This window comes from Sorghum bicolor, chromosome 3 (assembly GCF_000003195.3).
Source record: "Sorghum bicolor cultivar BTx623 chromosome 3, Sorghum_bicolor_NCBIv3, whole genome shotgun sequence".
NCBI lineage: Eukaryota > Viridiplantae > Streptophyta > Magnoliopsida > Poales > Poaceae > Sorghum > Sorghum bicolor.
Genome location: NC_012872.2, coordinates 30308901 through 30326679, shown reverse-complemented (window position 1 = coordinate 30326679; position 17779 = coordinate 30308901). Strand labels below are relative to the sequence as shown.

Below are 17779 nucleotides of genomic sequence, written 5' to 3'. Positions count from 1 at the left end.
AGGAGCAGACCTCATTCTCATTTCAGTAAAGTGGGCTAAGTCATCAATGTTCTGAGAATTAGGGAACCTCATTTGATATTTGCCTTCTGAAATTCTTTTGGCATACCACCTCCAGGTAGAGTTGGGTCCAGCTTTCATCTTGAACTCTCTTTCAATCTGTCTAACATCTGCTTGTCCAGAAGTAACAGTTACTAAAGCCACATTGGACATATCTTTTATTCCCTCCTCAATACTGGCACTCTCAATGACATGAAACCTCTGTCCATATGTAGAGAAACCACAAAAAGGGGAGATGAACTCCCAAGGCATTTTAGTTAAGCAGACTCTGGCAACATGTCCTTCCAAATGACACCTTGTACAAATCACAGGATTAGGGCACACTGAAGCAATGTGACCCACTCTTCCACATCTTGGACAGAACTGAGGTCTGTCATTTTGTTCATTTAAACCTGCAGAAACCTTACTGCCTTCTTCTTGAATGCTCTGATTCTCATTCACCATAATTTGAGTGTTCTTATTCACAGAAGTTTCAACCTCATTGGAAGCAGACTTTTGTCTAGAACTGAGATCCACTTTCTGCTCACTAATACCTCCTTGCTCATTCTGGCGAGGCTGATTTCCATAACCACGTCCTCCCCCTTGAAACCTTCCACCTCCTCTATCTCTCCCCCTCGGCACCCAGCCCCTGTTACCCTACCCCTGCCATCCAGGTCGAAAGCCACGATTTCCCTCAAATCCTTGGTTAAAGCGGTTAGGAGGAAACTGCCGACGATCCATGTTCCTCACAGGCTGCGAAGGGGCCTGGAGAACCTACGAAAAAGACCTAGTATCACCTCCCAAAGTAGACCAACGTTTAATCACCGGATTAGCACCACTAAGGGGAGCCAACTCCGATGAACTAGAACTCTGCAACCCAGGATTCGAAACAAAAATTTCCCCACAAACCCCAACTTCCCGACAGCGATTCCACAGGTGAAGAAGGCGCTTGCTCAAATCCGCATCAGGATGGTCACGTACCTCGTGTGGCAGCCGCGCCCTGACTTCCTGACGCCCCGCCGCCTCGCACCGACCAAAGTCGCTAGGGTTTCCACCCTCCACCGCGGGACAGGCAGAATGGAGATGGGAGGGGGATGGGTGAGTACTTTGACGCGCCTTCCCTTTTCCCGGACTCCGCCATGGCCCAGAGTTCAGCGACTGCAGAGGAGTCGAGACCTGGACCACACCCGCGGGACTCGACGCCAACTCCCCCCCTGACCCAACGCACGCACCTCTCCCTGTAGCATGGGTTCGACTAGCGAACCAGCCCGCGCTCGAGACTCCCTCCCCACGCGCCGAGACGGCTCCTCCAGCCTGGAACGCGCCCGTGTCGCCCAGGTCGCCCGTGTCGAGAGGAAGGAGACGAGACATCTCCTGACATCACCTAGATGGCTTAGTGGTGATTGTTAGTTTGGTGACCACTTGGTGAAGATTGTGGGTGACCCAACTCATGTGACCAGATGAGGACGATTTATTGTGTCGGAGTGACAAAGAATCGGTCTATAGTGAGCACTCGATTCTAGCGCAAAACTATGGAGAGCTATACATTTGCATAGGTGCTCCAACAAGGACTAGTGGGAAGTATCAAACCTTCGTTTCTCTCTATTTACATTTGTGCAATTACTTTAATGCTTTTATATTCCTAGAATTGCCGTGCTATAGTAGAACTGTTGTGAGAACTTTTAGTTAAGCCCAACTCAACCCCTCTTAGACATCTCGATCTTTTCACTTGGAATTATACCTATCGATTTTAGTGCAAAGTAGATTTTGTATACATTTTATAAGACCACTTTCTAACCGTCGTCGTTCCCACATGTACAACAGGAATCATCGGTATGCTGGGCAAATCCTTGGGCTATGGACTAATGGTCCACCGCAAGAACAAGAAATGCACCCATGAAACAACGCAGAATCCAACACACTGCACTGGATTAACATCCTCCCATAGTCTGTATTTAAACAATGATTTAGAATACAGGTAGTGCACTAAGCCATTTCTATTATCGAACTATTATGACCTAGAAGGTCTTCAGGTTGCCGATGCCCTCTTGAGCTTCTCATCATCTCCAGTTGCTGTTCCGTTACCATTGTTAATTAGTTTCTCCTCTGAAGGTAGATGTTTCATGATCTTCCTGGTCGGGCCCGAAGCCTTCCACAAGTACCACACACGCGATTTTGGAGGCCGAACAGATCCTGCCAAGGGAGCTACCAACCCTGGTTTCCCCTCATCTATGATACTGTCAACTATCCCATAATCCTTGGCTTCCCAAGGACTCATGAAATAATCAAACTTTGTGTCTTCATCAATCTACAAGAAATGGCAATCAATAAAGTCTGCAACAAAATTTTGTGTTGCTATGTAAAAATCAAGTATCATGCAAAAAGTTCCGTAGTACCTGCTCTTTAGATTTTCCAGTAATTCTCGACATTATTTTATTGATCTTAATCTTCTCGTACATCATCTCTCTTATCTGTAGTCCCATCTCCGTGACCTATCAGAATGGGCAAGGCAAATCCATAAATCAGGTTTACTATTATTTAAATACTAGAGTTAGCAAACAGAGCTATATGCATTAAAAGCATATACATTCGATAGGGATCCAATTAAAATGTCAAGTTAGCAGTATTTGTATAACACCCTATCGACCTAAAACATCACGAAGCCTACTTCGCATCCAAGTAGGGGTGAAACAAGACGTATTTCCAGATATCTGTCCGCCCAAAAGGGGTGCATAGTATGTATATGAATCCCGTCAATTAATATCTGTACCATATCAGAATTCTAATAATCAAAGTCGAATATCTGATACGTACTTACATATATGCACTCTATATCAATATCCAACACATCTGACTCTGAATCCCAAAAGAAAAGACAACTACCCTTATTCATATCTGCAATATCCATCATATCCGATCTACTTTCATCCCTACATCCAAGGAAATATAATGGAAGATCCTAGTTGCAGGTCTTCAATTGGACATCTCTATTTCAGTGTATGACTCAGATTTCAAAATTTACTAGGAAAAATGCAATAAAAGTAGACTATGGGTGCACTTGGTAGCGCTCCATGAGCTGCTCCATGCCCAGCTTCTTGAGCTAAGGAGCTGGAGACGCAAGACGGAGCTGAAAAAACTAGCTCCCTCCGCTCCCTCCAGCTCCGTCTTCAGATCCGTGGGCCCATGGCCAAATTGCCCTCACCCTGGGCAGAGGAAGAGGTCGTGCACGAGTTGTGGGATGCGGAGCCGGCGAGGGCCGTGTGACCGACCAGAGCGGAGGGAGACAAGACGGGCAGCAGGATGGGCACTGTGCAAGTGGCAAATGGGAGGAAGAGGTGGAGTGTGGAGCCAAGCCAGGGCCACCACGCCCATGGCGGAGGAAGAGGGCATCACATTTGGGTCTGAGGAAGAAGGCGATGAGACAAGCGGGGCATGGGCAGCAGAGGGAGAGCGGGGCATGGGTGGCGGCCCTATTGCTTTGCGAGCACTATGAAAATGCTCCATGGTCCGAGGAAGAGGATGAGGAATCGAAGAAAAAAAGAATGAGAGGAAGTGATAAACATAGAAGAAAAATAGATTTCTGTTAAAGGAGAAATAAATAAAGGAAAAAAGAAAAGAAAAAAATAGAAGGGCAATATAGACATTTATTCATTTTACTTACTAAGAGCTATTTTACCAAACGTTTTTCTAACCAGTGAAGTTGGAGCCAGAAAAAGCTGTTTCATCGGAGAATCCATAACTTAAGCTGTTTTAGCTAAAGCTAGATCTCTATCAAACGGCCCCTACATATGCTATAAAGGTGTTGTTTATCGCTACAGCACTCACAAATCTATCATTAATGGAACATGTATCCTGATATCGCTACTCGTGCCAATAGTTGGGTAACTTTGATATTTGGTTAACACCAAAGCCCCCATTTTGGTAACAAATCAAATCTCAATAAGATGAACAAGCCTTACCAAGCAAAAGCCACAAAGTACATAAGAAAGAGGTGGTAGTAAAAGATCATAGAGCAAAATATGTTCCCATTTATGACCCCAATGTTATATCCTGGCTAGATTAAATAAAAACAGGAAAGACAGAAAATCTTACAAGAAACAAATACCACAGCAAGAAACAAATATCACAAAGCAACACAACATCAAACACTTGTTACTTACTTTCCCGCCAGCACCACCTGATGGCTGATGGATCATAATCCTTGCATTTGGCATGCAGTACCTCTTACCCTTTGTCCCAGCAGCAAGTAAAAATGCACCCATTGAAGCCGCCAATCCAAAGCAAACAGTTGAGACATCAGCTTTGCAAAATTTCATAGCATCATATACTCCCATTCCTGCAAATTGATGTGTCATGACATAACACGGCAAACGCCAGTATAGGACTATAGAGGACTGGTAAGGAACTGAGCAAGGCTCAGTTAATGGTAGGTTCTGGGCATACACCCCACCACCCAAGTTCTAGTCCTCTTCAACTTGAATTTTGGTGCTTGTCTTATTTACAGTTCCACCTAGTTCCTCCTAGGTTGGTTGAGTTTATAGTAGACAACTAGAAACTGCTCTTATAATAATATTAGATTAAGAGGAAGTCATAATCTGTGTGGTGGAGCAGGAATTACGTTATGAAATAAATATTTTTATTTAGTTTAGTACTTCATTCCATGTCTGGGTAATCCTGGCCAAGAGATTCTTAAAGGAAAACAAACCTTAGTACTCCCTCCATTCCAAATTATAAGATGTTTTGGCATTTCTTGATACATAGATTTTGCTACCTATCTAGATATACACTTATGTCTAGATAAATAGTAAAATAAAAGCATCTAGAAAAGCCAAAACGTCTTATAATTTGGAACGGAGGGAGTAGCTAGCTAGGTTTAGGTCAAACCTGATAAACACTCTGGGTCTTAAACAACTAAGAAGATTTGGAGAACCAAAAGGAGTCCAAAAAAGGTTTTAAATACTGGTTTTCTGAAACTATTATGCTATCATTTTATTGTTACATGAAAACCCATGGACTAATGTTTCATGAAAGTGCATTACTATATGGTTCTAGTTCAAGGTGCACTATGAGTGTTTCTGCACCAATGTTTTCTGATGGCTTATTGTTCCTAGTCGATCTGGTACTGATCAGGACGAGTAATGGACCTCTGATCGGTCTAATCATCCAGCATATAGCAGGACTATATATCATATATGTATGGTATATATGCCATATACTATATATTTATATAGTAGACATCGAGTATCAAAACTATATTTCTACTTAGAGCATCTCCAACAGTTTTGCATTTGGGGTTTGCATTTTTGTAATTTGTCAAAACTCACAAAATGAGGTATCCAACAGTTTTTCATTTGGAGTTTACATTTTGGGCAACTTGGCAAATGAGAGAGCAAACTTGGCATAATTGCCAAGCCGCGGACGGCTTGGCAAAAGCCCGATTGTGCGCGTCTCCAGGTCCCCCGCACGATCCAGACTTTTCTTCGCACCATATATGCTCCATCGTTCGCGACAGAAAGCCCCTGGCCCTCCACGCGCCGCCGTCCGTAGTCGATCGAAGTCGCGAGGGACTCCATCGCGAGCACCGGCCCTCCATGCACCGTCGTCCGCTGCCGATTGCGACCTAATCCATCGCACAGAAACTCCCTCCCCACACACCACCGTCCACTAGGAAGCACTCGATGCAGCAGCAGCGAAGCACTCATGCCTTCCCAGGGCAGCAGCTATAGGGAGCAGCAAGACACAGGAAATGGCGGCGACCTAATTGGCGATACAACTGGCGGCGCGGGTACCTAGGCGCGCGAAGAAGTCGACCGCGCGGGAAGGAACAGCGACCGCGCACCACACGGAAAAAAATTCGCATCCGGGTTCACTTTGGGTAAATGCCAAGTCAATTATGCAAAACCCTTGGAGATGTCATAGTTTTAGACTTTGCATTTTGTTTTGGGAGTTTGCAAACAACAACAAATGCCAAGTTAATTATGCAAAACTCTTGGAGATGCTCTTAGTTGGTTACTTATGAGATTTGACTCCATATTCTTGTCCTAGCCTCCATATGTATGGCTGGAGTGGGACTGGGAGTGAGGAGTGAGGAGAGAAAGAGTGGGGGTGAGGTATATAAGAAAACCCTAATGGGCCTAGCCCAAATAAATATAGCCCAGTAACTGAAGCAGCCTATCTGTTTATTTAGTTCTGATCGACCCAAAGACCTAATCGGACGATTAATCGCGAGTAATCGATAATTAATCAAACGACCAGGTTTCTGATCGCTCTGATCTAATCAGAGGGCCTAATCGAGTGCTAAGTACCGATAAGGACAATCGGATGATCAGAAAACATTGTTCTGCACTATTTGTTATATCTGCAGAGCATTCAAAGGTAGCAATTAGCAATGGACCAGCATTTGTATCTTAGTTTAGGACATGAGCCTAGCTCAACTGGTTTGGTGGGAGATGCACTAAGCAATTAGCAATGGACTAGCATATGTATCTTAGTTTAGGACGTGAGCCTTAGCTCAACTGGTTGTGGGAGGTGCAGTTGTGCACCCAACCACCCAGGTTCAAAGTTCTCTTGGCTTGAATTTGGGTAACTAGTTTCTCTATTTTCTCTTCTTAATGAAAAACCACCTAGTTACTCCTAAGTTGGATCTCGTTTTTTATATGTATGGTAAACAGGGATAACCAAACTTTAATTCCTTTTCTCTAATGTCAGTGCGTTGAGGCTGTCAACGCGGTGAGAAGTTGTAATAACTATGATATTGTACTGTAACTGATTTGAAAGCCCTGAAGGTCCTGTTGCAATGCATACGGACAAGGAACTCAAATCCCTGGTGTTAGAGTATTTACTCCCTATTTACTTCCTACCTGTACACGCCACCTCCTCCAGGCTAGCCAGGCCCTTTGGGCTGCCCTCTCCTTCTCTATATATGTGTAACCCTATTGTAAATTCTAGTATCAAGTGTATTACTATCATGGTATCAGCTTAAATTCACCCTGGGCCCCTCTCTCCCCTCCCGCCCACTCCCCTGCTTCCACCCCCCTCTGTTTTTCCTTTAGGCGCACGTGCCCGACCGCTTGATTGCCGCGCGAGGCCCTATCAGTCGCACCCGCGCCTGCTCGGATGTTGCGCCCGCCCTATCAGCCGCGCACGCGCCCGCTCCTCGGCGACTGTTGCACCCATGGCCCCCGCAACACCTCCGGCGACTGCGCCCCACCCCGGCGTCCTCGGCGGCTCCCTCTCCGGCGCCTCCGCGGCCCTTCTCCGTGACGAGGCCCTTGCCGCCGCCAAATCCCTAGAAGAAGAAGCTTCCTCCTTGCGCGACTCCAACGCCGAGCGCAGCCAGCAGCTCCAGGAGGAGGCCGACCTCCTCAAATTGGCTGCCGCTGCTTAGGAACGCTTCCGCGTCGCCGCAGCTGCTCTCGACCCGGAGCGCGCACAGGCCGCCACCCTGGAGCAGCAGGCCGCAGACCTCCGTGCGCGCCTCCACCCCGACTCTGGCACGGACGACGACGCTCTTCCGGCACGACGATGGCCTCTCCACCTCCTCAGAAGCTGCAGCGATTGCTCACTTGCACAGTCAAGCCGCGGTGTAGAAACACCGCACACCCTAATCAGAGGGGGTGACCTTCATTATATAACCTAATAGACTAGGGTTACAATGTACATAGTTTTGAAAATCGACGCCTACGACGAGCCTAGTCGCTAGTCTACGGCCTGGCGACTCGATTTGGGGGTAGTCGGTCCTCTAGGCGGGCGGAGCGCCTAGGCGGCTACTTTCTACGATTCGGCGGCGATTCGACGGCGCCCAGGTGCCCTAGGCGGCGCGGACGCGAGCTAGGCGGCCAGGGCTCGCGAAACAATGGCTCGGCGGGCAGAGCGCGCGCGCGCGGACGTTCTGGCGCGGCTTTTCCCGCGCGCTGGAGACGGATAAGGGGGAAAAGGGGAGAGAAGGGAGTTTGCCTGCTTGTATTCGCCTCGACGACACGCGGCGACGCCGGCTGCTGCTCCTCCCCGCCTGCGACGCGGCTGCCGCTCCTCGCCGCCGGCGACATGGCTGCTGCCTCCCCTCACCGCGCGGCTGCTCCGGTCCCCTCACGGCCTCACCGCGCGGCTGCTCCGGTCCCCTCCCCTCACCACTCGGCTGCTCCCCTCCCCTCACCGCGCGGCTGCTCCGGTCCTCATGTATGTTTCCTTTTCTCCTCTACTCTGTTTCCTTTCTCCTCTGCCTCTCTCCTCTCCTCTGTTTCCTTTCTCTCTATAATTTTCATCTGTTTCCTTTCCTGAAACCTGAAATTCATGATTGATTGATTTGATTCCTTGATGAATCTGTGAAATTGTTGACTGCATGTATGTATCTATGAGATTCTTGACTGATTGCATGCAAATACTTATATATAAGGTATGTCTACTGATCCTTCCCTGTTTTTTATCTAAATTATTCATGATTTGTGCCTATAAATGTATATATTATATATTTATATATAAATTGGCAAAACGCCTAGCGTCGCCTAGGCTCGACTAGTCCCTAGTCTAGGGGTCATCGCCTAGATTCCGCCTAGCGCCTAGCAAAACTATGACAATGTACATGGGCCAATGGGCCATACGCCCAATATGGGCTGTTACAATTACATTCTAACACCCTCCCTCAGTCTAAGCGGAAGTGTCACGAACACAAAGACTGGACCTAAAGTCAGTGAACAACTGTACAGGTAACCCTTTGGTCATAATATCCGAGAACTGATGAGACAATGGAACATGGAGCACCCGAACCTGTCCCAAAGCAACCTTCTCACGGACAAAGTGAATATCTATCTCAATATGCTTCGTGCGACGATGATGAACTGGATTGGCGGTCATGAAAAAAGCACTAACATTATCACAGAAGACGATCGTCGCCGAAGAGATGGGTGCGTGGAGCTCCTGAAGTAACTGACGAAGCCAACAAGTCTCAGCCACAGCGTGTGCAACAGCACGATACTCAGCCTCCGCACTCGAACGAGAGACTGTAGTCTATCGTTTGGAGGGCCAAGAGACTAAATTGTCACCGAGGAAGACACAGTACCGTGAAGTGGAGCGCCGAGAGTCGGGACAGCCAACCCAATCAGCATCGGAGTAGGCAGTCAAGCTAGCAATGCTACATGTGCCGATGTGAAGCCCGGTGGAGAGAGTGCCCTTGACATACCGTAGGACACGCTTGAGCATCGCAAGATGAGGCTCTCGCGGGTCATGCATGAAGAGACAAATCTGCTGAACTGCATAGGCAAGGTCCGAACGAGTCAGCGTGAGATACTGTAGAGCACTTGCAAGGCTACGGTACTGAGTGGCATCCGCCACCGGGGCGCCGTCCGTAGCGGAAAGCTTGGCCTGAGTGTCAACATGAGTCGTCGTAGAGTGACACTCAGCCATTCCGGCGCGCTGGAGCAGGTCCACAGCGTACTGGCGCTGAGACAGGAAGAGGCCATCAGCAGAACGCGTGACCTCCCGAGGAAGTGATGGAGATCCCCGAGATCTGTCATGGCAAACTCGGAGTGAAGAACCTCGGTGAGGCGTCGAAGAAGCGAGGTCGACGAGGCTGTCAAGACGGTGTCGTCGACGTAGAGGAGCAAGTAGGCAACATCAGCACCCACTTTGTAAACAAAGAGGGACATGTCGGAGGTCGAAGTTGTGAAGCCGCACCGCCGGATGAAGCCAGAGAACCGCTGGTGCCACGCCCTGGGCACCTGCTTGAGTCCGTACAAGGACTTTTGCAGGAGACAGACGTGGTCGGGAGCCGCCGAGTCGACGAAGCCAGGCGGCTGCTAAACGTAGACCGTCTCGTTCAAATGGCCGTGAAGAAAGGCGTTCTTCACATCCAGCTGATGTATCGGCCAGGAACGAGAGGCGACGATGCTGACCGGCTTGACAACCGGACTGAACGTCTCGTCGTAGTCGATGTCGTACTACTATGAGAACCCACGAACGACCCATCTGGCTTTGTGACGAGCCAGAGAGCCGTCAGCACGATACTTGTGCTTGAAGACCCACTTGCCACTGATGACATTGGCACGAGGAGGTTGAGGTACGAGACGCCATGTGCCATTGTCCATGAGCGTATTCTTCAGTCATGGCCGCGCGCCAATTGGTATCGGCGAGCGCGGCGCGGGAGTTGCCTGGCAACGGAGAAGCCAGGCTGGAGTGCGACGCGGTGAAACCGTAGCGGTCCACAGGCGGCGGTAGGGAGCCTGTCTGGGAGCGAGTGGCCCGAGTAGACGGCTGTGGTGCAACGGTCAGCAGCACCAACTGCTGTGGGGCTAGGACCGCAGCTGAGGCCGGCAGCACCACCGCCTGTGGGGCTGCAGGGGCTGCAGCCGTGGGTACCGCCGCGGCCACCCTGGGCCGCCGGCTGTACTGAAGACCAAAGCGGCTCCCGGCGACAGGGGCTGCTGGTGGGGGAGCAGCGACCTGCTGAGGAGCATCCGACCGAGGAACCTGAGGCATCTGATGACCAGCACCATGCCATAGAATGGCCGGATCAAGGCCAACAGGATCACCGGCGTCATCCTCGAAAGCCCGCGTTCGCTCTGATAGGGTTAGCCTAGTGTTAGCCTAGTTACCATTTACCTTGCTGTAATTGTGTTTTACTTTACCTAATAGGTTCCTTGGTAGCCAAGTTGAATATGGTGCCTTGTGAACCAAGTTGTTAGACAGTTTTGCTTTAGGTGGTTAGAATCTGTCAGGGATATGTTGGGATGTTGTCTGCTCTCTAGGCTATATATGCAGCAGCCCCTCTCCCTTGTATCGTGTGAGTTCTATTTTGCAAGTTCAATACAATCCAAGCGGCCTCTGGCCAAGCTGCCCTCTAGCAGTTCAATTCCAGTTCTTGCAATTAGTTCATGCCAACAATTGGTATCTAGAGCCAAGTTGAGAGATCCTAGGGGCCATGTCTACCTCAAGCCAGAGAGCCAGAGCAGCAGCAGTTGCAGCCTCCGCCGCGGGCGCCTACCCAGAGGCTGGCGCCGTGGTGAACCCAGGAGGCGATTGCGCCAGGCGCTTGGCAGTGGCAGAGGCCGCAGCCGCGCAGGCAGCACAAGCGGCGCGGCAGGCAGCAGCTCAGGAGGCGGCCGCCATGGCCGCGGCTCTCCGCGCGGAGGTGGACCGGGAGCCGCGTGCGCACGGGCAGAGAAGCCCTGATCCGCGCCGTGGGAGCCCGTCGCGAAGCCCTGAGAGGCATCGCCGGGCTCAATCCCCGTCGCCTGCTCGCCGTCGGGGACGCGGAGGCCGTCGCGGATCTCCAGTGGTCCAGACGGTGTACAAGGATGGCGGCGCGGGGACTCCATGGCCCATGCTGACGAAGTCGAACAACCATGAGTGGAGCACGCTCATGCGACTCAAGATGCAGGCTCGCCAACTCTGGGACACCGTCGAGTATGGCGATCTCCCGTACCACGACGATCGGCGCGCGCTGGAGGCCATCATCGCGGGAGTTCCACAGGAGATGCAGGTGTCGCTCGCGGACAAGCACAACGCCAAGGACGCGTGGGACTCCATCGCCGCGGCGCGCATCGCGTCGACCGCGTCCGCCGCGCCACGCTGCAACGACTGCGCAAAGAGTGGGAGAACCTCTCCTTCCACCCGGGGGAGCACATCGAGGACTTCGCCCTCCGCCTCGCCACGCTGAAGCAGCAGATGATCCTCCACGGCAAGAGTAACATGGACGAGGAGCGAGCGGTGGAGAAGCTACTTCGTGCTACGCCCAGGAAGTACGCACAGCTCAAGATCGCATCGAGACGCTGCTTGACTTCCAGGACCTCACCATCGAGGTCATCGGGAGGTTGAAGACGGTGGACGACCTCGACCACTAGCCTGCGCACGAGCCTGTGTCCGTCGGCGGCAAGCTCATGCTCACAGAGGAGCAGTGGCTGGCGCGCCAGAAGCAGAAGGACGCAGGTGGCACGGGCGACTCTGCTTCCTCCAGTGGCGAAGCACGTCGACGGCCGCGTGGCGGGAGGAACCAAAAGGGGAAAACCGCCAAGGGAGGAGAACGTGGCGGCGGCGGGCATGGAGCAAAGGCAGGAGGTGACGGCGGCGACCACAAGGCCAACCGCGACGACCTCTGCCTCAATTGTCGTCGCCCCGGTCACTGGGCAAAGGACTGCCCTGAGCCTCGGCGCGAGCGTGGCGGAGCAGCGCACGTCGCGCAAGCCGATGATGGTGAAGCGGCCCTCTTCCTGCGCAAGGCCCTCTACGGTCTACGGCAAGCCCCGCGCGCGTGGAACGCAAAGCTGGACAACACATTGAAAGCTTTGGGCTTCCAGCAGAGCGCCCACGAAGCGGCAATGTACAGGCGGGGCAGTGGGCGCACTGTCCTGCTTGTCGGCGTCTACGTCGACGACCTGAGCATCACCGGCACCGCGGAAGATGAAGTGGAGGCGTTCAAGGCTCAAATGAAGCAACCGACATGAACGACCTCAGCGCACTCAGCTTCTACCTCGGCGTCGAGGTGCACCAGGATGCCACCGGGATCACTCTGCGGCAAACAAACTATGCCAAGAGGATTCTCGAGTTGGGGGGCATGGATGGCTGCAATCCTGCCAACACTCCCATGGAGGAGCGTCTTCGACTCAGCAAGAACAGCACGGCTGCTCTGGTCGACCCCACTCACTACCGGTGTTAGAATAGGCGCCCTTTGGGCTGTTATGGGCCTGATGCCTTAGTGGTTAAGTTAGATTTATAAGGCAAGGATCACCGTAATCTGGGTGTTTCTATAAACCCTTAGGGGATCCTTGCCTATATATGTACCCTGTACCCTTGATTATCAATCTACTAATCCAAAGACCTATTGGCTCTCATGGTATCAGCCGCCTAGGTCAACGACCTATTCTTCCACTGCCCGCGCGCTGGCTCTCCCCGTGCTGCGCACCTCTTCCCCCTCGCGCGCGCGCCTTCTCCCCATGGCGACGCCTCCATCCTCCTCCAAGGTCGCAGATGCCCACTCCTCTGTTACCTCCCAGGCTCAGGCGGAAGTACTAGCCAAGCGCCAGGCCGCCGACCTAGCCAACGCCGCCGCCGCCGAGGCCCAACGCGTGGAGCGCGAGCGCCTGGCCGCGCGCGACGCTGCTCTCGCCCGCGCCCAGGAGGCCGAGGCAGAGGCCGTTGCTGCCGCCGAGGAACACGATGCGGCCGCCCAGCGCGCCCGCGATGCCCTGGATCGCGCCGCCCAGGCCCTCACTGCCGCAGAGGCTGCTGCTGCACCTACGGGCCCCCCTGATCCTCCTCCAGCCGGTGGTGCGCCCTCCCCTGATCTTCGTACCGCCATGCTTCAACATGAAGCCGTGGCTCTGCTGCAACTCCACTCCCAGGCGGTCGTTGTCAACAACATCCGCAATCACGTCACCACGGTTCTGGACATCGACTCCGGCAACTTCAATCGGTGGTGTGATCAGTTCTTGCTGATCCTCGGCAATTTCTCCCTGCGGGATCACGTCCGCGAGGAGCCTCCAGTCTCGATGTCACCTGACTGGGACCGGATGGATTGCGTCGTCAAGGCCTGGATCATCACCACCCTCACCGACGACCTGGCAGAGATCATCTCCGCCCAAGGCTCCACCACCCGCCATGCTTGGCTTGCTGTGCAGTCTCAGTTTCTTGGCAACCGGGAGGCCCGCTCCATCCACCTGGAGACACGTTTCCGGAATTTTGTCCAGGGCGAGCTCTCCGTCACCGAGTACTGCCGCCAATTGAAGAAGATGGCGGACGACCTCATCGCTCTTGGCGAGCCCGTGCCTGACCGGACTCTTGTCCTCAACGTCATTCGCGGTCTCAACGAGGGTTTCAGTCACGTCGGCACCCTCCTTCGTCGAGCACGTCCCTTCCCCACCTTCCTGGAGGCTCGCGACGACCTCATCCTCGAAGAGCTCACCTTGGCGACCAGGAAGGATGCCCCTGCCACCGCTCTCGCTGCTACCTCTACGCCGAACACCTCCAGCACCACTCCTGCGTCGGGCTCTGGTGGCGCTGGGGTGGCTCCAAGTCATCCAACTACCGCCGCAACAAACACGGCGGCAACAACAAAGGCAGCAGCAACAGTGGAGGTGGCCAGGGGCAGCGATTCCCTGCTGGTGGTGCCCAGCAGCAGTCCTCCAACGCTCAGCAATAGCAGCCTGCTCCTGGTGGTCATTCCTGGCCCAGCTACTACAATCCATGGATGGGTTCCATTCAGATGTGGCCAGGAGGCCCCCGTCCTCCGCTGGCACCGATCCCGGTGCCCCCTCACCTACAGGCGCAGCAGCAGGCTCTACTTGCGCAACAGCAACAGCAGGCCCTCATCAACCACAACCCGGCTGCTGCTGCTGCTTCCGACGGTGCTGCACATTGGGTTGCCCCGGGTATTACAACCCCATGGCTGGCCTTCCCTCCTGGGATCCGACGACGCTTGCCTCCGCCTTCAGTACCACGTCCTTTTCTGCGTCCACCTCTCGTGCATCAAATAAGTTTGATCTTAGTCACAGTGATCTGTGGACTTCCCCAGTTGTCAGTGTTTCTGGTTATAAATATTATTTGGTTATTCTTGATGACTGCACTCATTACTTGTGGACATTTCCTTTGCGACTCAAATCTGACACTTTCAGCACGCTGGCTCAGTTCATCGCCCATGTCTCCACTCAGTTTAACACACGTGTCAAGTCGGTCAGTGCGACAATGGGAAAGAATTCGACAACTCGAGTACTCGTCACTTTTTCCTCGCTCAGGGCATCCATCTTCGCATGTCCTGCCCCTACACCTCAGCTCAGAACGGTAAAGTTGAACGCATTATTCGTACCATTAATAATGTCGTTCGCTCACTGCTCTTTCAGGCCTCCATGCCTCCCTCCTATTGGGTGGAGGCCCTTTCCACCGCTACTGTCCTCCTAAACATATTGCCTACCAAGACCCTCCAGCTTTCTACGCCCCACTTTGCATTATTTGCAAAGTTGCCTCATCTTCGGGTCTTCGGTTGCACATGTTACCCCAACCTATCTGCTACTGCATCTCACAAACTCGCTCCCAGGTCTGCTCTTTGTGTCTTTTTAGGCTACTCTGCTCACCATAAAGGATACCGCTGCCTTGATCTCTCCAGCAATAGAGTTATCATCTCTAGGCATGTCATCTTCGATGAAACATCCTTTCCCTTTGCTGAGCGTCATGGTCCCAGCACCTCAGCCGACATGGAATTTCTTGATTTTACTGATGATGTTGTGCCAGCTCCTATTGGACACTCGCACACTTTGTTTCCTGCAGGATTGTCTCCCAGCACCTTCGACGCTCTTGTTGTCCCTGCCGGTCCTCGTGTGGCTGAGCTTGGGACACCCCCTGGTGTTACTAGCGCCCCTGCCGGTCCCTCTGTGACTGTGCCTGGGGCGCCCGAGGTTGCTGATGATGACGTCCCGGTGCCTGCGCTCTACGTCCCGCCGGCGCTCCGGTCTCCGGGGCCTCCTTCCGCGCCATGCGCGGCCATGAGTTCCTCCTCTCCCGCGCCACGCGCGGCACCAGAGATGGGGGCCTCGCCTCGTCACCTCTACGTCCCGCCAGCCCATCGTGCTGGTGCCTCCCCGTCCACGACGACGACGGGTTCAGCGCCACCTCCGGCGCCCCGTGGGCCTCCGCCTGGCTTTCCACCTCTTCGACCCGAACGCCTCTTCGTGCACCACTACAGCCGCCGACCTCGACCCTTGGCTGCGCCCGCACCAGCCACCTCAGCTGTGCCCGCGGCCACACCACCGGTGACTGCTGCTCCATTGCCCAAGGGAGCCGTTCCTGTTCACCCAGTGAGCAACCAGCATGCCATGGGATCGCGGTCCAAGAGTAGCTTTCGGATGCCGGCTGCTTACCACACTGGCTCCCTCTCTCCAGTGCCAAAGACTTTCCACAGTGCTCTTGCAGACCCCAACTGGCGAGCTGCTATGGAAGAAGAACACCGTGCCCTTCTGCAGAACGACACATGGGATCTTGTACCTCGCCCCCCTCGGGCTAATATTGTCACTAGCAAGTAGCGAGGGTTGATGCCGCACAGAAGGTTGAGCACAAGCTGCGAGGGGGAGATAGTGTGAACGACCTCCCTCATGGCGTCGGCAGTTTGCTTCATCTACTGCGCGTAGGCGTCGACGGAGAGATCACCTTGGGTCATGCTGTGGAACTCCTGCCCAAGGATGATCGCCCGAGGCTCCTTGTTCGCCTGGAACAGAGCCTCGATGGAGATGTACAAAGCATGCGCATCTTGATCAGGCTCCATGGCGAGGTTGAGGACGGTGTCGTCGCAGGAGTTGTACATCCACCCGCGAATGCAGGCGTCGGGCTGGGACCACGTAGGGTCAGCCGGACAAGCAGCCTCCGTGTTGTCGATGTGTCCGAGCAGTCCGTACTTCCCGCAAACAGCGGTGAAGAAGGCCTTCCACTTGGAGTAATTGGGACGCGAGACAGTGGACGATCGGGACGTGCTGCTTGATGTTGACAGCAGCGTAGGCGGCGTAGAAGGCAGGTGCGAGGCCGTCCACCGTCGCACCAGACGTGGCGGAGCCGAGGGAGCCGGTCGTGGAGGACGACTGCGTCATGATGAATCAAGGACGGGCGGCCTGAGCAGCACGAGTGGAACCGTCCGGCAGTGGCGGCGGCGTCTGGAGGCGGCGACCTGTGCTGCACGATAGGGCAGCAGAGGAGGCGGCGGGTCGCGCGGCGGCTTGACTGGGCGGCGGCGCGAGGGGAGGCTGGCGCGGGGGGCGAGCGAATTCGCGACGGGAGGCTGGCGCGGCGGGCGAGTGGAAGCGCGACGCGAGGCAGATTCGCGACGCGAGGCTGGCGCGGCGGGCGAGCGGAATCGCGTGGGCGACTCACGACAGCGCGGGTCGTTGGAATCGCGTGGCGACTCGCGACGGCGCGTGGTGCGGTGGCGCACGACCTTGCTGCGAGATCGCACGGGCAGCGGAAGGAAAAACGGGATCGTGATTAGCGTGATACCATGTAGAAACACCGCACACCCTAATCAGGGGGTTGACCTTCATTATATAGCCTAATAGGCTAGGGTTACAATGTACATGGGCCAATGGGCCATACGCCCAATATGGGTTGTTACAATTACATTCTAACACGCGGCCATCCAGAACATCAAGAATCTGGTGCCCATCACCCTTGACCTGCAGTCCTCCAACTATTCCAAGTGGTGTGGTGCTATTTGGCTGCTGGGATTGAGGGAGCGGCGGCTGAAGGCGTGAACAGTACCCGCGGCTACTGTAGCGCGGGTACTGTTCAGGGAGGCAGGGAGGCGGCTATGGGAGGGAGATTGATTGGGATTGAAAGAGCGGCGGCCGAAGGTGTGAACAGTACCTGTTGCCCAACTCATAGAGATTTTGGATTTGGGAATGCCCAGAGGGCAGCTTGGCCCTTGGCCGCTTGGATTGAATCAAAATTGTGATTACAGGATACAATAGAGGGAGGGGGGTCTGCCACTTATATAGCAATGTGGTCAGCCACCCACTCAGAATATGCTAAAGCAAAAGTAAAGATGCCTGCTCCAAACTTGGATGCCAAGGCACTGCTACTACTAATGCAGAAATTAAGATACATAGCAATTAGGCTTAACTAACATTCTCCCCCTAAGCCTAATGCTGATTGATCTGCTCCAGCCCAATCCTCCTCCTCATCTCCTGAAACTTGGCCTTTCCCAGAGACTTGGTGAGTATGTCTGCAAGCTGATCAGTAGTAGGGATGTGGCTGGCCTTGATACTTCCATCTTCCA

General features: G+C 53.4%; 1 protein-coding gene across 1 annotated transcript in view; it reads right to left on the bottom strand.

The window, feature by feature from the left end:
• The window catches only part of LOC8069569 (ATP-dependent Clp protease proteolytic subunit 3, chloroplastic), a 31575-nt gene continuing 15721 nt past the window's right edge, over window positions 1926–17779 (bottom strand). The window contains exons 3-5 of the mRNA XM_002455617.2: window positions 4197–4372; window positions 2433–2528; window positions 1926–2344 (exon numbers count right to left, since the gene is read on the bottom strand). Of these exons, the coding sequence (XP_002455662.1) occupies window positions 2066–2344; window positions 2433–2528; window positions 4197–4372 (551 nt within the window). The 3' untranslated portion in view covers window positions 1926–2065. The remainder of the gene's footprint in view (window positions 2345–2432; window positions 2529–4196; window positions 4373–17779) is intronic.